General features: G+C 45.9%; 1 protein-coding gene across 2 annotated transcripts in view; it reads left to right on the plus strand.

The window, feature by feature from the left end:
* BRINP1 (BMP/retinoic acid inducible neural specific 1) overlaps positions 1-25,040 on the plus strand; it is an 87,311-nt gene that overhangs the window by 7,658 nt on the left and 54,613 nt on the right. Inside the window, exon 2 of one of the 2 annotated variants that reach the window (XM_079324325.1) lies at positions 20,683-20,950. The exons of the other annotated variant lie outside the window; for it this stretch is intronic. Coding sequence (XP_079180451.1) covers positions 20,733-20,950 — 218 coding nt within the window. The 5' untranslated portion in view covers positions 20,683-20,732. The remainder of the gene's footprint in view (positions 1-20,682; positions 20,951-25,040) is intronic. 2 annotated transcript variants of the gene reach the window in all.

Below are 25,040 nucleotides of genomic sequence, written 5' to 3' on the forward strand. Positions count from 1 at the left end.
AAAGGGATTAGAAAGACACGGGTGAGGGCTGTCACTCCTGGGACAACCTTTCAGCAGAGTCAGTGGCTGTCTGAGGACTGTCAGATGGAATATCCTGAGTGACCATTTCTCCACTGATTCCTTTCCTGCTTTGTGTTTTCATAACATTCTGCAGTAATGGAGTAATTTTCAAGTCATCTATGGAAGTATTTTTTTGGGGGGGTGGGGTTTAGGTCTAGTACCACATATTTTCTTTGGGTGTCTCCCAGCTTTCTGTGGGAAAGAGAAGGGGTCAATAACCATATCTCAATTCTCTCCCTTCTTTGTGACTGGATAGATCTCAAAATCACTCCTCTTGTCTCCAAGGCCCTGCTGCTGCAGGATATGTCACTGAGTGCTCAGATATTGCTCAAAGTTTACCAAACACAGACTTTTTTTCACACCTGGGCTCAATTGTCACCAACCCAGAGCAATCAGAACCACAAAGAGTCTGATCCTGCAATTGGAATCACACAGACAAATTTTTAATTACAGTCCCATGGACATAATGAAACTGATTGCCAAGACCAAAGCCTAAGCAACAGCAAATCCATACACAAACTGAGTGCAGAGTGAATCATGTTTATGGTCCATCAGTGTTCAGCTTCTTTGTTCCAAAATGCTGGTCAGGAAGGCAGAAGAAATATTCCCCAGGATATTATAAAGACTAACATATCATCAGAGGGAGAATCAATGGAGATTGATGGCAAATTAGATGGACACTTGAGACATTAAAAGGAAGGATGGAAAATAGAAGTGATGTTATAATTGAACCATATTAATACATTTTAAATTGCTTTACAAATATTAACAAGTTAAATAAGGGAAGCCTGGAAATAATAGTTCATCTAGTCTGGGAAAGCTGGGAATGAGGAGGGACATTCGGGTTTCAGCACAAAGGTATATGAAGGTTAAAATGAAATGTGATCAGAAGTATTTTAACACTTTGATGATAGAAGAACAAGGGGGGCACATCAAAATTAAAGGGCACAACTTTTAAAGCAAATTAAAAGGAAATAGGCCTTTCTTCAGTGTATAGTGAAGGCACACAATTCCCTGCTGCAGGATGTCGCTGAGATGAAAGTCGGGATGGATTTGAAGTGTAAAAGGCTACATAACTTTGTAGCAATTAATAGCATTTGCAGCCCTGCGATCTGGGACAATGGTAATCAGGTCTCAGGCTTCAAAGCTAAGGATGACCATCTTCTGGGGTCAGGAAGGACATTCTCTCTCTGCATAAAAAGAATATAATATGGTTGACCAGGTAATGTGACTGCCTATGGTCGATCCTGCTGGAAGCTAAGTCAGCAAGAGATTAGCAAATTGCTTCTGTGGGTGCTGGATTAAGGCATTATAAAAAGGTTTTCATCAATGCCAGACAGAATATCAATCCAGCAATCTCTTCTTCTGTGTCAACTCCCACACAAGTGATTTCAGTGATTAGAGTAGATATTGAAGGAGGACATGAAACGGGTGGTTATGGGCGGCAGCAGTGACCCTGAGCTGCTCAGCTCAGTTTCCTCTATCAGCACAGCATCTGTGGGATGGTGCAGAGCTGGGATCAGCCTGGAGCCTCCCAGCACCAGGTTCTGCAAGGATACAAGCTCCCTGTCCCCAGGGGCCTGCTGAGGAGGAGGAAAAGAAACAGGGGATGCTGTCACCTCTGTGCAGCGCCAGAGGAAATGCAGCACAAGGCTCAGAGAGCCATTCAAATCCTGTCAGTAGAAGCATTTCAGTTTGCAATTTTGCCTTGACAGATTTTGAAAGTAGTTGGTGGCAAGGTAGCAGAACATTATAGAAAACAGGACCTTGAATACCACCATGGGATATAGGGAACATTTGGAAAATCATCCTCCAAGGTGTTTATAAGATGTCACCTTAAAAAATCTGCCCAAGCTGATGTGGGTAGGCTGTCACGGGGATAAGTGGGTGCATGAAATCCTGAGACTTAACCAAAGCAGCTTGGTAGGAGTGATGGTGAGCAGAGATCAGCTATGGAGCTGTGTCCTCTCCCTGTATTTTCCCCACAGCCCCATCCCCCTGAAGGTCCCAGAGTGACTCTCCCTGTCTGCCTTGTGTTGGGCACAGTCCTGCCTCCTGCCCAGGGTCATCCCCAAAACCATTCTGCTGGGAGGGAGGAGGAATGTGCCTTTCTCCAAAACTTTCCTCTCCCATCAGCCTTTCTGCTCCTGTTGCTGAAGACAGAGAAAACAAGGCTGTTGAGTACAGGGAAATTCAGGTGCCACTTGCTGAGGGCCAGTTCTGCAGTGGCCATGGGCATCTCTAGGTGAGCAGAGAAGAAACTGCACTCCCAGGGTCAGGTAATAAAGCTGTGCTTCCTTCAGAAAGGTGGGAAGGATGGGCAGCTGTGAGGAAAACACATCAATAGATGGGATAAGGTTCTGACAGGTTGTGACTGGAAGGAGGGAGGGGGAGCTGGCTGCTGGGAACACAAAGTTTGCTGGTGGGGCAGGTGTGAATGCTCAGACAAATTACCACAAACCATTCCTTTGCTTCCTGGATGGCACAAAGAGAGGGATGTGAGTGGCAGGTGCAAATCTGCCAGTGAGGTGCTGGGGAGGTGTGATGATTGCTGTGCTCATGGCCTGGCCTGGGAAGGATGGATGAGGGAGTTTGTGTTCTGCAAAATTCAACAGCAAGATGCATTAAAAAAAAAAAAAAAAAAAAAAAAAAAAGCTATGAGGTAGGACTGCAATTTACCTGCATTATTGGAAGATTGATTTCTGATGAAAGGAGCAGAGAAAGGCAGGGAATAAAATTTTATGGATGGCAAGAATGGGGATCAGAGGTCTAAAATGGCAGTTGTTAGTATTCTTGAAGGGTTGGTTCAAATGGAACTGCAGAGACCAGTGCAAGCCTCTGATTTCCAACCATCTGCATTTAGAAAAGAGAGGGAGACCAGCAGGCTGGCCTTGGTGAAATTCTGCTGGATTTCCCCCGGGAATCAGAATTGTCCCTGCATTTCAAGTACCTGAAAGCCTTAAAACACTGGCAGGGCTGAAAGGTGAGGTGAGGGTCGAAAGTGAGAATGGCTGACAGGAATAAGTAGATTGTAGTCTAGGCTGGATAATTCAGAGATCTGTAATAAAACTGCCCAGTGACAGATAGTGAATAAAAGACTACAGGTATATTATGGTTTACAGAGCACAGGACAGATGTGTCTCTAAGGAGGATGAGATAAGGAGAGGAAGGCAGCAGCAGCTGTTTTGGGATGCAGCAGCACTGAGTGAATAAAGCAGAGCTGTAGCAAGATAGTTCAATCATGGTGCTGTCACTGACATGTTATATACGACCTTGAGCAGGTCACTTAGGCTGGCAGCTTTGCAGAAGAGCTGTTTAAATGCAAGTTTCCATGCACACGAGCTGAGTCCCTTCAGTGCTGCAGCTCTGAGCCTCCACTCACACAGCAGCTGGGAACTACCCAGGGAACTTGGATCCAAGTTTGGCATGAGGGAAAATCTGGGTTTTTAAAAGAATTCAGCAGTCCCTGTCCTCAGGAAATATAAACCCCCAAAGACTGGTGTTCAGCTGTGCTGACTCTTTACATTTCTAGTGCTGGGCAAAAGCAATGCTGCTTTGCCTTTCTCTCCCCTCCACCCCAGTAAAATGGCTCCTTCTTCAGAAATCTGGCCTGAATTAATTTCTCTCCTCATTGCCTAAGATCACTGCAGAGCTGGCCTTTGACTGGAATGGATAAGGGAACAACATGCTAATTGTATCTATTTGCTTCCCTTGCACACAGAAATGAGTATTTTACATATACAAAATATAAAATGCAGTTTGCAAGTGCACACACACACACACACACACACACACATTGTGCTTTAAGAACACTGAATCAAGGCTGCTGTTTCATATTAATCTTTTTTTCCAGCTTCAGCATTTGCAGTAAATATCAATTAATGATAAAGCTGCTTGCATTAAATACAAGAGGAAAAGAGGCAGTTAGGTCCTTCCTACAGTGCATCCTCCTGCAGTGCTTCCCATTACTTTAAGTTTGAAGACAGACATTTTATCTGTGGCTACACTTTCTTTTTTCCTCACTGCTGCTCCTCTGAGGCAGCTCTTCTGTAAAACCTTGACACCAGTGAGGTGCAGCCCCCAAACCCCTTGTGTGCCACATCCCAGGGACACTCCCCTGATGCTGGGCCATCACCTCCCCCAGGTGCTGGGGCAGTGCTGGGTGGAAAGTGGGCACAAGCACACCCTGCTGCCCTTGCACAGCCCTGCTCTGCTCTCCAGACTCATCACTGACACCTGCACTGGGGGAAAGGAAACCAACAGGAGGCCTGAGACACACTCTGCATTTTATTTGTAGGTGTGAGTTTAAAATTCCAGGCACTTGGAGGGATATGAGGATCGATTCCCAGCTCAATAAAGCAGTATTTTTGTGTTCTGAGACTCAGGATGCATTTTCCATGCCCCACATGCAGAGTGTTCAAGCATGCAGCATCTGCTGGGGCAGTGCTGCAGGACTGTGGAAGATGACAATAAACCATTGGAGGATTTGTGCTTGCTCATATGGCCCAACACTGATGTTAATAAAGCAAAATATCCCCAGAATTGGGTTACTTCTGAGGGGAAGCTTGTTTCCTCCTGGAGGAACTCCAAGAACAAACTAATACAGGGAGTGAGATGTTTGGCAATGTGGAAACCTCCAGAGATATTTAGAGGCTCAGTTTCTACACACATACCTAATTTTCTTTGAATTCTGTGGCTGCAGGAAGCAGAGCAGGTGCTGCTTCCCTAAATACCTCCAGGAGCAGCCTGCTGTGAGCAGGGTCCTGTTCTGGAGACACCAGACACAAAAATGAGTGCAGACCCTGCCTGAGGAGCAGGATCCCTGGGACTGTCCCCATCCCTGTGTCTCATTCTGAGTGCTCTTCAGGGCTTTGAGTCAGGGATGGCTGATGGAAACAGCTCTGCTTTTTTTTTCCCTTGTTTTTCCTTTTTTTTTCCCTTTCCTTAATTCATTTTTTCCCTATTTTTTTTCCTTTTTTATTTCTTTTTTTTTTTTTCCTTTTCCCTTGGACATCACACGTTCCAGTTTTCTGTAAGGACTTTGTGCCTGTTTGGTTCTGTGGTGATTAAAAAAAAATAAAAATAAAGAGAGCCAGGAGAAGTGAAAAGGAAGAATTCAGAGAAATAGGGGGTGAAAAGGATGGTGTCACTGCCTTAAAATAAACCAGCAGCATATGGCAATTTCTAATGGAAAAAGTAAATTCGCTCTCAGATTATTTCCTGGGAACTTTTCACTCATTTTTGATGCAGGGCTTTGCTCATCTATTTTGCTGTAAATCTAATTATTTCATTTTAAGTTCTCTGTTGAATGCAGGTTTAGACTAGAAGACAGCAAAGGACTCTGAAAGTCGTCAGCTTAAGGAGCTCACAGAAACTCAGCCTTGCTGAGATCCCTCATGTTGTTATGAAGATCTGACAGACAGTTATTGGAATTCCTGGTAGGAATAGGTGAATAATGATTTCTCTTTTCTTTTCTTTCTTTTTTTTTTTTTTTTTTTTTCCATCAGTTTAGTTCTGGAAGAAAAATGAAGGGAAAAAATTACTTTTAGATATTTAAATATAATTAGTGCGGCGGGGGAAGAATGAAACGATTTTATATTTGAGACTAAAAGGAAAAGAGAGTAGAAAATCACTTCAAAACTTAAATTTTGCATAAATGAATAAATAAATATTTTTTCATAACCATATTATTTCACTTTTGGTTGATTTTGGTTTTTTTTTAGCATTTCCTTCTAGATCCACTTTATAAACATCTCATCATGAAGCATCTACATTATGAAATAATGCAGCCATGTACTTTGATTATTTTAATTTTTTCCCATCCCACTTTTTGACAGCAAGTATCTAATGAATTCAATCTGAATTAATAAACATTGACAGACAATCCCCAAGCACTTTCCTGAGCCTAATTTTAGGATGTGTTAAAAACAATGTCTCACATCCTTTAGTGCCTATGGTTGCAGTTTCCTTTATGCTGCACACAGTTAAAGACAATTCCTACCTCAAATAACAGATACTCAAAGGGTCCAGAGTGATGGGAGATAAAAGGAGGAAGTAAAAAGATCTGTCTGAAGTCAGAGTAAATCAGGAGCAGAGCCATATAGAGATGAGTATGGTCTTGACTTCTTTCCCTGTTTTCTCACCAGCCTGGGAATTAATTATAAATCTCTTTCTCACCCATTAGATTTTTCTCATACTCCTTCTACTCCTGCACTTTCTCATTCACACCTTCAAGTCTTTGCTACTCTTCCTTTAATCCAGCTTTCCTGACTCTCCAATTTTTTACACACTTTCCTCTTTTCTCCTCTGCTCCTCCTGGAGAAGATTGCTAACGAAGTGGCAAGTGTTAATAACATGTCTTGGCTGTGCCTGCTGTGATGGAGAAAGGAGGAGCAAGGTGGGTGAAGGAAAGCTGCAAAGAAGGAGGAAGGGGATGGTCTGAACTGATTTCAGACTCTGGAGGAAGGTGCAGGGAGGCAGAGAACCCCCTGCACACTCAGAAACCTCATTGCAGGGGGAGCAGAGTCTGAACTGAATGTCTCAGGAGGAGAATATAAACACACCTGCAAGGTGGGACTTGTCTCCTCAGGGGTACAGGGGCTGAAGCAAAGGGTTCCAGCCTGGCAGATGTGTGAGGGCAACCTGTGCTGAGACAGGAGCTCAGACAAAGCATCCTGCACTGACTTGTGTGCCTGGCTTTGTGCACAGGGACCTGTGGGGCTGCAGCAGCATCAGCTGTGGATGTGCAGACCCAGTGAGACAGGGGGACCCTGCTCCCTGTGCTGGCTGTGCTGCCAGGGTTTCACAGCCCTCTGCCATCCCCTGAGCCCGGGATGTCACCACACCTCCTGCCACCTTCCTCATCCTGCAGCATCCCCTGCTTGTCCCTGCAGCCCTGCTGTGTGCTCACTGGGAAAATCTGGGCAGGACCTGTGGGTTTTGGGACTGAAGTGTTTAAGGGGGACATGGGAGAGCCCTTGTTTTGGGCTGGCAGCTGCAGCTCCCTGAGGAGCACAGGCCAAACCCACAACAGCTGGTGGGGACATGCTGTGTTGGTCCTATGGGAGCAAAGGTGCTTAGTCTGCAGGAGGAGGGACAAAACAGAGGTGTAAATTAGAGGGAAGTTTCCTTGAGCTGCTCTGGTCTGAGAATATTTTACCAGGAATAAAATGTCCAAGAATAGCTGTCTGTCATTGTAAACAGTCACATAAGCCATGATAGATAACTTCAGGCTATGTCTTCATGAGCACAGCAGACTAAACATTCTTCTTTCTTTGGAAACTCTTTCCCAACACCTTTGATTTCACAGGGATAAGCCAGCTGTATTTCTGTTCTGCATTTAATTTAACACATACAAAATTATGTATCTAGCCAGCTATTTATTATCTAATTCGATGTCTGCAGTTGAGGAAAGACTATTTATCCTTTCCCACAGCAGTGTCTCTTTCTCTGGCAGCTCTGACTATCTGCTTGGTGCCCTGGGGAATGTCAAGGCAGAATTAATTAATCGTGACCAGCCATGGAGGTGTTTTTCAGATTTGGATTTGGCCAGCTGATCACACAGGATCTTTCAGGGAGTCAGTTGTGATGCTTGCTCTGGATTGCTTTCAAAGTCACTTTGGGAAGCTGCAGAGGTGTGCAGGATCCCTCCAGGGTGAGGAGTTCTAGCAGCAGAATGTGTGCAGGCTGGTGGAGGGCACTGCTCTCTCCCTTTGGCAGGACACCATGCCAGGGGAAAGTTTAAAGTCCCACTCAGCATGTCCTGTCCTTCCCCCAGCCCACAGAGGTGTGAATCTCTCAGCATTCCTGTGCAAGCCTTGTAGGCATTCACTCTGAATGTCTCCCTTGGAGCAGGAGGAGCTGTGATCATCTCCTGTGATGGCACCTGGCACTTGCCAAACTGGAAGTCACCCCTCAGCCTGCCCACGAGTGATGGCAGCACTGGCCAACTGCACAGGTTGTGCTGAAACTGCAGTGTTTGTTTTACAAATAGCTCTCAATTCTCCCAGACCTTCTTGCCTCCCTTTGTAGAGCCTGGCTGAACATGTGTTGTTCTTCCTGGTCAGTGATTTCCTCCTGGCACTGAGGAAAGGTCAAGTGTCCATGCCAGTTCTTTTGGATCTGTCAGCAGCCCTCAGACCCTCTGGCAATGAAGGGCTGATGATTGCAGTGTCTGGCATGATGGGCAATATCTGCCTGCAGGAGAATTCCTCCTTTCCAAAGACACTCCACAGTGTGGAGTAGTGAAGCATTTCCCTCAAGGACTCTTCCAGGGGTAATTCCATGCTCAGTTGTACTCTTGCTGTCAGAGGGATGGGGCTCCAATGCTACAGATGCTCTGCTGACAAGGGGTAAGGTCAACTTTCAAGTAAATTACCCACAGTTTTCAAAATTGATCATCCTCAAACCTCCTTTCCTGCCTTCGACTTGTTCCATTGTTGCCTAACACAGAGACAAATTGAGGCACTTTGCTCCTTCCCCACCCCAGAGATGAGGCTGTACACACAGAAAATGTCAGCTGGGATGGGATAGAGCCATTTGTGGGGTGGGGAGGTGGAACACCAGCTTTTAATGGAAGTCTCAGACTCCAGCAGTGCTCACTGCTAGCCAAGAGCTGTAATCCATAGTGACAGGCCAGCTGGAGCACGAGGACACTTGCAGGCAGATCTGCATGCAGAGGTGCATCCAGCAGCTGCGTGGGGAAATTCAGATTTCCAACCATGGAGCCTGGTACACCAGGCATGTCCCTTGAGAGAAAAGCCCCTTTTCCACTGTAAATAAATCTCCAAAAGTTGGGGATGCTTCTTCTTATTCCCACTGCACAAACACAGCTCTCCCTGGGTGTTAGAACCCTGAAGCCTTGGAATTTTAAACTTTCTGTTCTTTCTGGCACTGACCCCCCAGGGGAACACTGCTTTTGACTTGAGGGCTTGGAGAGGCTTCCAGATTTGGGTGGTGGAGTTGGAGTCACTGGTGTGTATTTTGAATGGAGGTGTGTAATATCACATGGTGGAATTTGGGGTTTTGGAATATATTAGTAGGTATGGGACAACATAGATGTTCTGGGGCATTGTGTTTTTCTTCCTTCTTCTTCTTTTAAGTAATAGTTTTTGGTTGGATAGAGGGTGCTGTACTGAGGGTCACGGGTGTTTGGTCATTGGGTCAAAAGTATAAATAATATAGATGTTAGTTTTTAATTGGATAGTTGGGCCTTAAAATACCTTGTAACAAGTGTGATCCAGCTCCATTTTGTCACTTTTAGCTTGTTTGTTAGAAGTGCTGTAGCACTCACTCTACTATAGAAAAGAATTAATGAACAACTGAGTCCAAATACAAAACTTCATCTCTCGTGCTTCAAATCCTGACTCTGACTGAAGGCAGAGGAAAAAAGAAGATTAACTGGGAGAGGTGCTGAGGACTGATCCCTCTCTCCAAGGGTGCTGAGCCTTCCTTAGGAAGGACCAGCATGTTGGAAAGGGAGGAGAGGGAAGGAGAATGGTCCTGTACAGCTGTGCTCTGCTCTGTGTCCATCACTCCAGCCTCTCTGAGCTCCTGCCTCTCTCCACATTCAAAATGGGCTCTGAGATCCAACCACCCAGCACCATCTCTCACTGAGCCTGTGGCTGCACAGGGGAGCTCAGGGATGTTTTCCTCCCTGAAATGAGGGATCCATGGAGTTGCCTCGTTGCAGGCTCAGCTCTGTGCTGCTGTTCTCTCTCCATTTTGCTGTTTGCTTTGCCCTTCCTTTCAGCACACTTTTCCCACCACCTCCCCAGACATGGCAGCAGAAATTCACAGGGAGCAATTCCCCTCTGCTGTGTGCAGAAATGTGATTTAAACAAGTTAAAAAAAAAAAAAAAAAGAAAAAAGAAATCAGGTAGACTTCCAAGAAGGAGGTGAAATATATCTTTTCAAAGTATGTAAGTGGTTTGGAGGACAGAGGTCCCAGGAGGTCAATGGTATTCAGACTTTTAAATCCCTGATGCTCATGAAAACATTGCATACAAATTCCACTCTAGGAAAAATCTGCATTTTCTCCTTTTATTATTAGTTTTTTTAAACAAGTAGAGAAGTTGATTTTCTGGTGTGCAGAGAGCAGAGGAGCTGTACTTTGCTGTCATTGAGCTGACAGAGCTACTTGGAAATGGAGAATTTCCTTGGGAAATTCCTGCCTTTTGATAAGTGGTTGTTGTTTTTTTTTTTTTAAACTTCAGTGTGAAGGAGAACCATGATCCCACAAGGCTCTTATGACTTAAAAATTTAAAAGCAATAATAATTTGAAATCATTGATATCTTCTCTTCCTGTGGTGCTGAAGCAATAAGATGCTATGGGAAATATTTAGCATTGTATGATAATACATAAAATAAACAGCACCAAATATTTATGCAATATATCAGGCATTCTAAACATATATCAATACAATACACAGTATGTAAAAATGTCAAAACAAATTAATTGAAACAATACAAAAATAATGTGTTTATTTCCTCAAAATTAAACATTTCAATATGACTGAAATGAAGAGAGAAAATCCAAATGATTTGTTTTGACACTTTAAACGTGAAAAAAGTTTGTCAAAACTGACATGTTCCCATGCAACGTTTCAATTTTGAAGGAACTGCGTTTTCCTGCAAAAAACTGTTCTGTCAAAATTTTTTGACCAGCTCTACTTACAGTCTATCTAAACAGACAAGTATCACAGCCAAGACTCTCAAACGCTCCAGGTGGTCAGGAGATGGATTAAGCACAGAGCAGAACAGTCTCAGAGAAGGAAATAAATAAAGCTCACAGCTAGAGGTGGCCTCAAACGTGGGTAACAAAGGGATGCAATGTTTGAGATGCTCAGACCTGAGTGGTGCTCAATTCAAATCCCAGAGAGAACTGAATTCCTCCAGTTTTTAATTTTTTTTTTTTAGCATATCTGCGTTGCAGAACTGGTGCACTGATGGGAGAGGGTGTTTGTGATGCCAGAGCAGATCCTCAGTATCCTCTGGGATTTTCTAGTTCTTGGCTTTGGTTGGAGTCTAGCTGGTACCAGCCTTCTGTGCTTGACAGATTAATGCTGGTAAGGATCAGATGGCTTTATTTTCCACACATCCTCCTGTCCCAGTGGAAATCCCAGGCTTAGGGCTCAGGGAATAGGTGGAAATGCAGTGCTGCAGGTAGATTGGCTCTGGAATTCAGGGCTGCTGAGAGCAGCTTTGGGTAGGAGCTCTCCCACCTTCATGATACACAGATTTTAAATCTTCTCATTATATAAATGCAGTTCCAGGTTAATGTGAGTTTCTAATTTAATACGCTGCTCCAAATTAAGAGTTAATATGGTATTTGATTATCTTTTTGCAATGAGATCCAACCCAAGGCTCATTGACTTCAATAGACTTTCCAGGAGAACCTGCAATGGCAGAGCCTGCACTCCTGATTTCTGATTTCTGCTGCAGAAGCTGCCCATGAAATGCTATTATTTGGGGCTAATACTCATTCTAGGTCACATTTCTAGCCTGAATTGAAGTGCAGTGCACCTAACTTCTCTGTGGGGGCTGCAGAAGGGGCTGGCCCTGGGTGTTCTCAGCCTCAGAGCAGTGTCCTGTGTTCCTAAAGCAGTGATTAGTGTAACTCACCTCCAAATCATCCCCAGGGTGTTGCAGGGATATGGGGCTCACATCAGAGACCAGCTGGGCTCCCCCTGGCCCTCCCTGCAGCTCTGGTCCCCCACAGGAGCCTGAGCCATGCCATCCCTGAGAGGCCCCACTGCTTCCAGAGTGCCCTGGTCTGAGACAGTGGCTGCAGGAACCAGAAGGAATAAATGCACAGAGTTTTATGGCCACTGCAAATTCCTGATCCACTCAGTGGGATAAGGAAGTGGGAATTGGCAACTGACAGCTCAAAGTTCCTTTTCTCTCCCCTCTTGAGCTGCCCCTGCTTCTCTTGGCTCTTGGTGGTGAAATGTGGTGCCCAGGGGAAGCTCCAGGTGCTTTTCATCCTGGCAGCCAGGATGGCATTACCCAAACAGCAGGAGCAGGAATGGCTAGTGGATTTTAACCCCTTCTTCTCCTCCTGTAGGTGTGGAGGAGCACAATGACCCAGACAAAGGCTAAGCTCCTTTTAGAGGGACAAGACAAATGGGAAGAGAAACCATTTGCAAGGAATAGATAATCTCAGCCTCTTTTACTGAAAGAAACAGTGGTAGTTTGCATTTCCCAAGCCCTGTGGAGTGGGATCACTCCATGTGGGGCTTAGGTGACACAGTCTCTTCCCAGGAATGAACTTCAGAACAGAAATATTGTACAGATTGTCAGGTGTGGGATATGAGTTGATTTTCTTGGATTGAATATTACATTATTCCTCTCCAGAGGGGGTTTGGCATCACTTTTTTTTTCTTCAGCCTCTTAGATTACAGGTCCCAATTTTGCAATGGAATATATTAAAAAGGTAAGACTGGCACCAGGATGGAGCAGTCATGAAAGCAAAAACCAGGAATTCTGGACTCTGGCACAGGCCTCATTAAACTGGGCATTCAGATTACTCTTTCCTAAATTTCCAGTAAAAATTCCAGGGGATAGTATGATTTTTGTTCAGTTTATTGTGTCTGCTTTGCAGGTGTTTCTTTTTCCAAACCGTAAGAAAAGTATTAAATGAATTTGGGTATTTCCTCTTGTGCATAAATTACAAAATCTCTTTCAGCTCAGTCAAAACACAGCTTAAGAAAACACTTGATTTTGATTTTGAATGTATGTTACTCAACATGTAATGAAAACCAAAACACAATCTTGAACCGATCCCTTCCAAACGGAACACTCAACACATTCTGTTCCAAAGAAAAGCTGACTTTATCAAAACGCCTTTTTTTTCCCCCCTTAAATCAACAAATTTCTACAAAGTGTTTTGCCTCTGATGAATTGGCATTTTCCTGACATGAAATGAGCAATCCAAAATAATTCTAAGCAGCTCTGTGGCAAGTCCCAGCTAATTCTGGAATAGTAGCATGAAGGTGCGTAGGAAGGAGACGTAAGAGATTTGGGTTGAATTCCTGAAGCAGTTATAAAATGATCTGGGACAAGCCATTAATCTACCCCGTGTCTCAATTCTCATCCTGCTGAATGGAAAAAAAGCAGTGTTTCCCCATTCTCCTAAAGCTACTGCAAGGATAAAAATCTATTAACACTTGTAAAATTACTGGACTTTGATATGAGGTGTATAAATACTGAGGAAGACAGAAGATAGAACTGCATTTTTGTGTAAAGAAATTATGGGGAAGTGGACTAGCTAGGACAACACTTTAATAATAGTAGGAATAATTTCAAGTTCAGGGCAGTGCTTAATAGAAATCACTGCTCAACACCCTCCATATTTTTTTTTTTTTAATAAGCAGCTCAGAAAAGTGCAATTTATCATTATTATTATTATCATCTATATCCATTCTATCTCTGCCACTTCACAAATGAGAGGAGTTCCTCACAAACATCGACAAAAGCGAGCTCATTATCCAGTCTCCCTATTTTTAACTCTCATTTGTGACAATAGCTATCAAACTCTTGCCAAGAGTTGTGCTGCTGGTGTGCTGACACCGCTGCTCGGCGCCCGCTGAGCGGGATTAGCTCACTGTTCCCTCGCCTTCCCCATCTGTCCCTGGCCATCTGCTGTCCTTGCTCTCCTAAAGAGATTTGGAGCTTTTTGGGGCATGGACTGCCTCGCTGGTTGTGTCTTGTTCCAGTCTTGGATTTGGTAGGATTGGCTTCAGAATGGTGGATTTGGGGAATGTCGTGAGTGGGAAGGGACCCACAAGGACCAGAGTCCAGCTCCTGCCCAGACATCCCAACAATCCCAGCCTGGGCATCCTGGGAGTGGTGTCCAATGCTCCTGGAGCCCTGGGGCTGTGCCCATTCCCTGGGGAGCCTGGGCAGTGCCAGCACCCTCTGGGGGAAGAACCTTTCCCTGAGCTCCAGCCTGAGCCTGCCCTGGCCCAGCTCCAGCCATTCCCTCTGATCCCATCACTGGTCACAGAGAGATCAGTGCCTCCCCTTCCACCTGCCCTTGTGAGGAACCTGAATACCACAACTTCTCCTGAGGCCCCTCTTATCCAGTCTGAACAAACCTCAGCAGTGGTTTCTCATTGCCCTGTGACTCCTCACCATAAATCTGTGCATGTGTGTTCGTGCACAAGCAGAAGTTCCTTGTAATTAATTTCCCAACCTATGGAGCATTGTGGGAAGGATCTCTCTCCTGGAATTCAGAGCAGGGACTTTGGCACCTTGGCCAGTAGATTTATTATCAGGACTTTTGGGGTTTGACTCCCTCTGTCCAGCACCACCTGATTTTTTGACATGGTGGAGTCACCTGCTACTCTTGCTTGGTTTGAAGCTGCCTCCCATCCTCCTCATCATCACACCAGGAGTTTATAATTAGCTGAAGTGTGGGGACAAATGAGCTGAGAGCAGGTACAGAGCTGTTACCACTGTGATTCTCACCTCCTTACAGGCAGGGAGCAATTGGAGTCTCTGCACAAAAACTGCTCCCTTTAGGCTGCTGGTTGAACTGCATTAATAAAAGAGGGTTTGTGGGATGGTTTTGGTTCTCTGAATATTCTGACAAGTTGTAAGCAAAGTGTTGATAAGCTGAAAGAAAAAAAAATATTTTCTCCTACAAGTCATTTTGGTCAAAAGTGATATTTTTATCACTACTCCATCATAAAGGGGTGGAAAGACAAATCAAAAGGAGAAAAAGCTCCAATAGTTTCAAATAGAGATTTGGAAACCTTTCCCCTTGGAGCTCTCACAACCCAAACACTGACATCTCCCAATCATTATTTTTTTCAGCATGAGCAATTTGGCCAAAGTGAAGTGAATTTGTTAAATCTGTTGGTATTTTTGGAGAGGTATTTCTCATCTTCTCTCTTTCTCTTTCTTCACCCAAAAGATATTTTGGCTGATGAATATCCTGCAGGTCTGACCACTCATGCATATTTAAAACTGGAGTAGTTAAAGAATAATGCAAATTTAGACACTGATCAGAGCAGAATTACTGACATTTGGGGTGGAATTAGCCAATGACTGCCTGAAACACTGAAATCCCACTTCCCTAAAGAAATAGCTTTACAACCATTTGAGATTTTATGATGCTGTATGCCACAGTCACCCAGAGAGTCAGAGCCACTGCTGAGTTGCAGCTCCAGCCCTGACTCAGTCAGATATCAGTGTCTGCAGTCTGAGCTATAAAGACATCTAGGTCAGAAGTGCCCAAATTCTGTTTTCCCAGAGCTCAGGTTTATCCACTGCAGTTCATATGACTTCAGCTCTGACAGATTGGCTTCCCTTTCCATCCACATTGCCTGTATTCCTCTGGCCCTGACAGAGGAAAGGTGTCCCCAGCTTGGTTGTGTTGCTGGGCTGGGTTTCCAAAGGACAAGCAGAGCTGCTCCTGGGTGTTGTCTTTCCAATATTTTCATGGGGTATTTTTCAGTTAAGAACAGGACAGAAATATTACTGCTCCACAAGTTAAATCCTAAAGGTGTGGGGCAGCAATCAGCTGTCCAGGAATCTGAGTGCACAAACTTGAAGCAGACACAACTGAATAAAATCCAGAGTAGCCTATCCCATACTTAAAATTAAGGGTACACTTAATGTGTTTGCTGAAATGAGGTCAGACATTTGTCATTTTCCAGGGCTGAGCTCTAAACTAACATAAGCTGTTTCATCTCTCCCCTGACACTTCAGTCTCTCACTAATTTATCAGCATCCTAAAGCTGTGTGTGGAGTTGCTGAAGAGCAGAAGTGTTTCAGATACAAATAGCAATTGTTAGCCTCTTCCCTCTGGTAAATGGCAGCAGGCAGAAACCTCTCTCAACCTGCCAAGAACCAAATGTGGGACACAAGGAAGAATTATTGGTGCATGAAGCTTAAAGAGATAGGGGACTTATTCCTGTACTGCAAATAATGTCTTCAGTAATTTCTCTTTCCTGAGTCTGCATTTCTGATGGAAATAGTTCACAACAACGAGCATGGGAAAACAGAAGGGATGTGTGTGAGATCAATTTGGATCTAATAAAAGGGATAAATGAAAGGTACAGGGGTTAGGGGAAAGGTAGAAAATCCCAGGAGGCAGAGGAGTGTTCACAGCAAGTGATGGAGAGTCAGAGCACCTGCATCCTGTTTGTAGCAGGGATCTGGGGCTGCACAGCCCCCCTTGGATGAAACAGACCCTGCAATGTAATTTTGTGCAAAATCTATCACTCTGAGCTCTCCCACTGTATAAAAATTACCTTTTAAGTGGCTAAGTAGACATCCAGCTCTATTCTTTTCTTCTTATTTCAAGAAACAATGGGAGTAACAGCACTTGCCTGCCTTACTAGAGTGCTGAGAGCTTTAATTAATGTCTCTAATTCAATTTGAACTCCTTGGATAAAAGGCACTGCCTTGTGACAGCAAAGGTATTGCTGAAAATAGAATATAATTAACACACAGATATCAATCACAAAGAAATTAAATGTACATTCAAATACAACTTGCACTTTACAGAAAATACTTGCCTATTTTTCCTCCAAGAATCCTGAAGACTCATAAGATAAGGAGCATTTGATGTTCCAGGCTGAATTGGTATTAGAAAAAGGGCACCTCAAGCCACCTAACAAACTGCCAGGGTTTAAGAGAGACCTCCATGTGCATGGGGGATGAGCCCCCATGCTGGATGGGGCTGGAAAATGACTGTACCATGACTCAGAGTCAGCACATCCAACATTTTCTTCTCCCACTTCTTGTTTGCTGTGAGCTGGAGCCATGTCCTGGCTCACCCACGGACCATGTTTGTTCACAGATGTGGTGATTGCATGACTGTGTTTGTTGACAGGAGCCAGAAGGACCCAGCTCACTCAGTGCTCTGCTCTGCTGCTCACTGGGAATGGCCTTTAGAGGTGCATTTGTGAACTGCTGCACTGTAAAGCTGGCTGAAATGGTTGTCATGCACTGCTTGTAGGACAGGAATACCTTGGGAGCCAGCAGGTTTGTGTTTTGGGAGGTGCTACAGCCCAATTCTGGCCTCTCCAACAAGTTCATGGCCTAAACAGTCACACAAATACCATTGTGACTCCAAGCTGATAATTGGAAAGTGAGGCAAATACCCCACAGGTAAGGGCACTGCCCAACATCACAGGGGGAGCTTGGGGCAGAGTTGAGCAAACACTGGATTCTTGGATCAAAACTCAGAGTCTGGCTCCCCCAAGCCTGCCCTTTAGTCCACAGATTGCTTCTGTGCCACATTTAGCTGTTAGCTAGCCTTGGGTCTCCCACCAAGGGCTCTAGACTTGGAGGCATCCCCTCCTTGCTTCTTCCCTGGTTCCTTTTGCCAAATCCACAGAACATATTTCACATCAGTGGAGCCCCATAAAGACACCTGAAAAATTAATTTCATATTCAAGCTTGTTAGGAGGTAGATTGAATGTACCTCACAATATTGTCTTAGACACAAGATAATCCCACTTTAGTGAGCTTTATAGCTTCCATGGGGACCAGCCCTGTGGAGTGGATTAATCTTTAATGTGAAACAACATCTCTACAGCAGCTACAGGGGGGAAAAAGATACTACTAAAAAATTAAAGTTGATGATGTGATAGTAGTCTGGACCCAGTTGTGCTCCACCATCCTCCATTGCCTCAGGCACCATTCCCTGCTCTCAGAACTGATCCAGGCAGCTTCCAGGCTGGAGATGTGATCATTTCCTCAGTGGTCTCAAGGCATGTCCTCCCCATATCTTACCTCCTGGATAAGAACATCACATCCCAAATCATCCTGACTCCAGCTTGCCCCAAAGGAAAGGAAGAGAGGATGAAGGGTTGTGTGTGGGCAATTAGGGATAGCTCCTGCCTTTCACAGGCTGATATTTCCCCAATGTATGATATGTATGATATCAACCCATAACAGATATTCACATATGGGAGAACACACTGGGAGTTCTCTGAGGCCCATTTATTTGGCTCTTCTCATATTTCAGTTCTCACTTGCACTGTGCTGGAAACTGGAGGGGGCTGTCCCCCACTTGGGTACATAAGAGCTCCCTTCCTCTCTCTGCAATAGAAATCCAATAGACAGTGAAATATTTAAGGGAAAACTGATCCAGGCTGGCAGATGAGGGGAACAACTATGGGTGAGTTTAATGAACAGGAACCAAGGAAGCTGGGACAACATGTACAGAGCAGCTGATTGCTATCTGCACACCCAGCTCATGGTGAATATGCTGAGTTTGCAGCTGCTCACCCTGATGGGACAAGAGCAACCAAGCAGGGAAGGAGCCTGGGTGGAAAAGCAGCAGAAATGCACTTTGTACTGGAATTTGGAGATGCTGAGGGTGGGATGTATCTGGGAGCATTCCCCAGTAATCACCTTGTGCTCATGAGTGAGTGGAAGCAGGGATGTTCTGTGACTCATTTGGGATGTGCTCTGGTGCCCCCAGAGCAGGGCTAGAAACTCCCCTGTTGGGTAAGGTAAAGTAGAGCCAGTCCTTGTGTGATGTGAGGGGCTGAGAACTGCTGAGAACTGCCCTGTTTAGGGGGAAAATAGGAGTCAGTGGTGAAGGCTGGTGTCAAAAACATGTCTCCAGAAAAGGGACAACCTCCTCAGTCCTCAGGGAGCTGCAGGTACCACCAGATTTACCAGATTAGAAAGAAGTTTATATGGGACCAACAGACAAATGAAACATTGGCTAACTTTCCCATACTTGATTTTTTTCCCCCCCATTTCTTCCTGCAATGCAACAGCTGAGTGTCATCTTTAACCAGACTTACACAACTCGGTTCTGTGGAGTGCTGCTGAGCTTGCTGCAGCTCCTGGAACACATGCTGAGCACACGTGCAGGCTCCCACACACCCTGGCACACAGAGAGGGCTCCTGAGCTCCCCAGCACTTGCAGGGCTCCAGCCCACCTGCACAGCAGCCTCCCAGCTCCCTGCCAGGGGTGCAGCCCTGCCATGCTCCAGGGACAGCTCCTGGGCAGGGGGGATGGCTGTGCTGAGCACCAGCACCCATGGGCTCTGCCCTGTGCTCTGCCAAGGCTCACACAGGGCTGTGAATGCACTCGAGCACACCTCTCTACACTCTTAGCAAAATATGTTCTTTCTGGCAGTTACAAACTTTTAGAGAGCTTAGAGAGGACTCAGGTTCAAAACCAGAGATGTACAATGAAGCCTGATGTGACATCTCACTGTGGCAAAGCTCTGAGCAGCCTCATTTCTCTGCTTTAAAAAGTACCTGCAGTCTCTCTGCACTGTATTTTACAGAAACAGGTGGGTAGCACCTGTCCTGAGGAGAGTTGTGCTCCCAGAATCAGGGGAGCAGCCTTAGGATCAGATCACTGCCAGCCCACAGTGCTAGATACCCTCCACAAAACCCCAAAGGCAGGAGGAGGAACCAGCTGTGTGTGAAGACTTTTCCAAGCAGCTCCCAGGAGAGAGGAGCTCAACCCAGCAGGCTGAGCTGCTGCAGCAGCACCTTGTGCTGGGAGAGGAGGGGACCATCGTGGGTAAAGCCCCTCACTGCCCCCGTGGGAGCACATGGCTTTGCCTGAGAGGGACAGTGCCAGCAGCCTGGCTGTGGAGGAGAATGAGCTGAGACTCTGGAATGGCAGTCAGGAGAGCAGGGCTCTCTTCCAGCTGTACCCATGGCTTGCTGTGTAACCTTTGGCAAAGCACCTTAACCCCCATTCCCTTCCCACTCATCAGATGTCTTGTCACATGCTGGGAGAGGAGCTGGCTCAGCACAGGGCTGTCCCCAGCCTGGCTTTGCTGCTCTCCTACCATGGCAGGGAGAGCTTGCCCTGCTCCAGGTGCTGGGAAGGATCTCCCTCACTGAATATGCATGTTCAGCATGTCACCCTGCCAAGCCTTGATCCTGGGAAGAGCCTCGAGGTCCCACCATAACTGAAATAGCAACAGACCCCATCCCCTGCTCCACACACTCTCCCCCAGGAGGACAGCAGGGTGAGGACATTTTTCTCTGTCAGAGTTTGGCAGGGTGTCATAGCTGTGTGTGTCAGAGTGTGTGTGTGTGCCTGTGTGTCCGTGTGTGCTCGTCGCCAAAGCTGGGTAATTATTTTGTTTTATTTCTTTTTTTGGCAGCACTTGAAAGTAAGAGCTGGGTCTTTATAGATTGCTCAGGTTGCACAGAGTATGGATTACAGATCATCAGAGAGACATGAAAGCAGAAGACACGTTTCTCTGGCACAGCATTAAAGGGACAATAAAGGGGTAATTGTAGCCTAGGGTGCAGCCACCTCCTGCACCCGGCCTTCACTTGCCTTTGCAGCACTGTGGAGAACTTCATGAGGGAAATGATGGAGAAGCTGGGGTGAGGATGTCTCAGGTCAGGACCTGGTTATTTCAAAGGTGATATATGCTCAGGAGGTTAAAGGCACCACTTAAATACATGAATAAAACACTGTCAAATAGTTTAAGCCGTAATACAGGCAAACTGAAGAGTCTTCTAAAACTTGATTTTTCACGTCTGTTTTCACCCTGAGAGAAGGTTGTCAAAGGATCAGAGCATTTTTAATCTTTCTCTTTCTCTCCCTTCTCCTTCTCCTCCCCTCCATTTCTCTTTCTCTCTCTCCTTCCTCCTGTCCCCTCTCTCTTCCAACAGGACTCCACAGAATGGAGCAAGAATGAGAGGAAAAAGGCAGACAGAAAAGCATGAACTGGAGGCTTGTTGAGTTCCTCTACCTCCTGTTTATATGGGACCATATACTCATACAGCCCTCCCACCAGGACCCAGCTGCTACCAACCAACATGTCTCCAAGGAGTTTGATTGGCTTATTTCAGACAGGGGGCCTTTCCACCACTCACGGAGCTACTTATCCTTTGTGGAAAGACATCGTCAAGGATTTACAACCCGATATAAAATATACAGGTACGGGGGGTCCTGCGGCTCGCGGGGGTGCTCAGGTGCTGGCAGCTCTGCCATGGGCTGGGAGGCAATGGCAGATGGACCATTGTCCCCATTCCACCTGGAAATGCTGCTTTGGCTCCCCGTGGCTCTCAGCTGGCAGTGCAGATTGCTTCAAAGGCTGGGGTGGAGTGCTCTGAGAGCGAGATGAAGGCACTGCAGTGGCAATGTGCACAGCGCAGAGCGAGATGAAAAGGAGCTGAGGGGGTGGGTGTTCTTCATTTGTGGTGACAGACAGCTCACAGGCAGGTTCCCAAGCAGCTTTTTCAAATCAATGGAGCTCTGGACAGCCCAAGCCTCTGTACCAAACTCGTACGTGTGAACTGCCAATAGCTGCAGGATCACATAAAGATGTCACCATGCACGTCAGTGTGACAGTTCTCACACTGCTGTGTAGGAGCCTTGGCTGTGTGCTGCCTACCACACATCTTTGAGGATTTATCTCCATGTGTAAGTTGGACTTGGCCACAAGGACTGTGATCTTGGTTTAAAAAATTACAGAGAATTAAAAAAACTACACAGAATAGCCAGAATTTGGCTTTTATTTTGCCTTCTAGGTTTTTAAGCCTTAGAGGTTGCTTGTTTCAAGCTATTCTTGCCAGCTGTGCTATCTAGAACCACACTTTTTCCTCTTCATTTTAATCTGAAAAGCTGGGGTGCTCACAATTAAAGCAGCAAGCACTTTGGAATGAAGGGGAATAAGCCAGCAAGTGTCAGGAGATTTGTGCTGAAACCCAAAGAGACTGAAAAACTCTCCCAGCCATGTGTGCATTTACATAATTATATGGTCATGTTGTGCTTCAGAAAGCCACTTGCAAACACAGTCATGCAAAGTGGTGGGCAGGGAAACGCTGGTGAGCAGCCCATGGCACAGTGCACATGGAGACATGGACATGGGGATGGGGAGCAGGGAATCACAGGGAATCACAGGGAATCACAGGGAATCACCTCTGTGCAGAGTGCTGTCCTGTGGGCACGGAGCCAGAGGCAGAGTAGCAGAGGTGTGTGAGGCATCAGCTCTGTGTGGGGAAGAAAAATGAGTTGTTCTTGTCCTGCAGCCTCCAGGGAGTGCAGCACCCCCTCCCCTTGCAGCAGCAAGGGCAGGTTAAAAGTATTGCCCTGGCTTGTCCTCTCCAAAACAGCTCAGGGGGAAGACAGCCCCAAAACTGAAACCTGTGCTGCCTTGCTTCCAGTGGTGAGATCTCACTGTCTGTGCACAGAGCAGCAGAGAAAATGCCTTTCCACAGAAGCCTTTTTGCCTGGCTGTGCTGTGCCCAGCTCCCCTGCTGCCCTGCCTGCCAACACACACAGTGACCCAGCCTGCAGATCCCTGCCCTGCTCCTGCCTCTGGCACGGGCTCTGCCCTTTGCTAAAGAGCTGTGCAGCCAGGGATGCCAGCAGAGTCTGCAGGGGCAGAGAGCACACGATGGATGTGTTCAGACATAGCACCGAGCTGTCACTGTGGCTCAGGCCACAGATCCATCAAGCTGGGATCCTGTCTCTGAGCATCACAGGGAAACGGGTCTGGAAGGACCTTGAGAGGTCATTTAATCTGTGCCTCTTCCCCAGGGCAGGCTCAGACATACCTGTGCCACCTCTGACAGAGGTTTGTGGGGAGCCTGGAAGGTCTCTCGTGATGCAGGATTCACACCCTGAGCAGGCAGCCTGTGCTGTGGCTTTGTCTCCTCCAGTTCTATAAAGGAGCCAAAATCTGGTTTGCATGTGAAGCCTGTGATTTGTTGTTTTATCTGTCAGGGGGTAAGGAAAAAATTCTCTTTTGCTTTGTATGTAGCTAATATGAATTTGGAGTCTTGGTTCAAGATGAGCTTTGTGTATGGGAAGTGGAAAGGGATTTGTTTTCTCTGTTTATACTAAATATTGCTAAACCATTTATGAAAGATTTGTGGAGCAGTTGGAGAGCACAACACCCTCCTTCCAGCATGGCAGAAAACAGGCATCAGCATTCTGTGTGCACAGGAGGTGTCTGAGAGGGGTCTTGCAGATAATGACTGTGCTGAAGTCACCATTCCCAAAAGAAACTGGAGATAAGACAAAATCCAGTGGAAGGAGTTAGGGGAGAGTTTAGAGAGGACTGGGCAAACAGCACAGGCTGAGCTGGAGGAGGGAGCTGAGTGCTTGGGAAGCCCCAGTCCTGTGTGTGGTGCTGGAGCTGCTGGGAGCTGGGCACTTTGGAAATACAAGTGTGGGACAAACCTGCTCCCACCAGGCTCAGCTGAGGAGGGGGAAAGCCTCACATGCTTCAGCAGAGCAGATGGAATGATCAGGTGGGAGTCTGGCTGGATGCTGGAGGGCTGTTTGTCTGGAATATCTGGCCCTGTTGGCAGAACTGGTCACTTAAAAGCTGAGCCCATGAATTTTTGAAGGGATATCAGGCTCAGTCTGGCTATGGAGAATTAGTGGAGCCACAGCCAATTCTCACAGTTAAGAGCTAGACTGTGCACACACTCCCCCAGAACATTCCCTTTTACTGAAAGCCACAGGGGTAAAATCTCATTTTGTGGGCTCCTTAAATTGACTTCGAGAATCTGTAAAGCTGTTGGGATTTTGTCAACTGTTTAATTCCAACACAGAAGCCTCTTTCCTACCAAAAGATGTCTCTCAATTGCTCTTTGCACTAGACTAGCCCAAGGGAGGTACATTTCCTGCATTAAGGATATCAATCCTTTCCTTAGAAAAGCAGCTGATATGGAGTATGGGAATTTTCTGTGCAATCTTCTCCTTCAATGCCCCTTTCCTCCCATATTTTTTTAGGTTGGCTGGTTTTTAGTTTGTTGCTCTGTCAGGCAGTTCTTTGGGGCACTTGTGATTCTGCTGAGTGAGGTTTGGCCTGACCCCTGCTCTTCTCCCAAGGCTGGTGGCAGCAGATCATAAACCAGCCACAGTGACCAAGGGTTTGGAGGGGATGTGAAATCAGGCCAGAGGACTGATTGAAACACTGTTGGCTATTTGGTGGTGATTTCCCTGGTGTCCTGCTGTGTGGGAACGTGGACACATCACATTAGGACTGTGTCATTTACACTGGAAAAACCACCAAGGCAAAGACACTGGTGGTTATGCTAAGAGCAGCATAAGGCAAAATGCAGAATTTTCTCATTTTTGTGGGTGATGCTAAAAAGGAAGCAACATAAAATCAAGGAGGAGTCCTGCTTCCATCACTGCTGAAGTCCAGAGCTTGTCAGCAGCAATCACAGAGCCTGCTGCAGTGAGCAGGGCTATTTTATATTCTGCATAAAAAGGATTGCTGTAGAACCTCAGAGCTGATGATATCTTTCATATGAAGCCTGGATCCAGGTCTAGCATCCTAGCATGGAAACACAGTTCACTTTACAACCTCCAAAGTCTTGTTCCCTCCTTCCATGCACTTCATTTCTGTGGATTTTAGGTCTCTTTCTTGTAAAACTTGGATCACTGATTTTCCTGGTCCCCTCAGTCAAGGCTCACACCTTGCACGTGGCAGGAGGAAGACAAGCAAAGGGGGAGATGTTTTATATTAAATCATGAACAGTAGGAGTGGATACAATTGCATTAGGGAAGCACATTAGTCAGCATTGATTCATACTAATAAGGATGGTTTAGGGGGGCCTCTGGCAGGAAAATGCTGCTTTGATCATTATCTCTGCACACTGGTGCTAATGCAGATAGGATGGCAGATGCTGAGAGTGGTTTGTAGGATGTCTGAATATTCATTATCACCATCCTTGTTGTTATTCCTAGTCATGAGAGCCTTGGGTACGAGGTACTGCAGGAAGGTTGGAAAACAGATGAAGCTCAGCTTGGCTTTGGGACTGGGGTCCTGCCCAGACCAGAAAACATCCCTGTTACCACTCAACAGTTAACAACTTCAGCCCACTGCTTTGAAGTGTGTTGTCATATTGTCTTTTCATTTTTTTCCCTTCTCTCAGAAGTTATTTAGCTATAAGGCAAAGCAAAAAGTGGGCTGAGCACTGGAATAGTCAATGCAAATTGCCAGGCAGAGACACTGACAGAGGAATTTCCCTGGTGATGCTGCTCAGTTGATGCAAGTTCTAGAAAA

The sequence above is a fragment of the Erithacus rubecula genome, assembly GCF_903797595.1.
Source record: "Erithacus rubecula genome assembly, chromosome: 21".
Taxonomy (NCBI): domain Eukaryota; kingdom Metazoa; phylum Chordata; class Aves; order Passeriformes; family Muscicapidae; genus Erithacus; species Erithacus rubecula.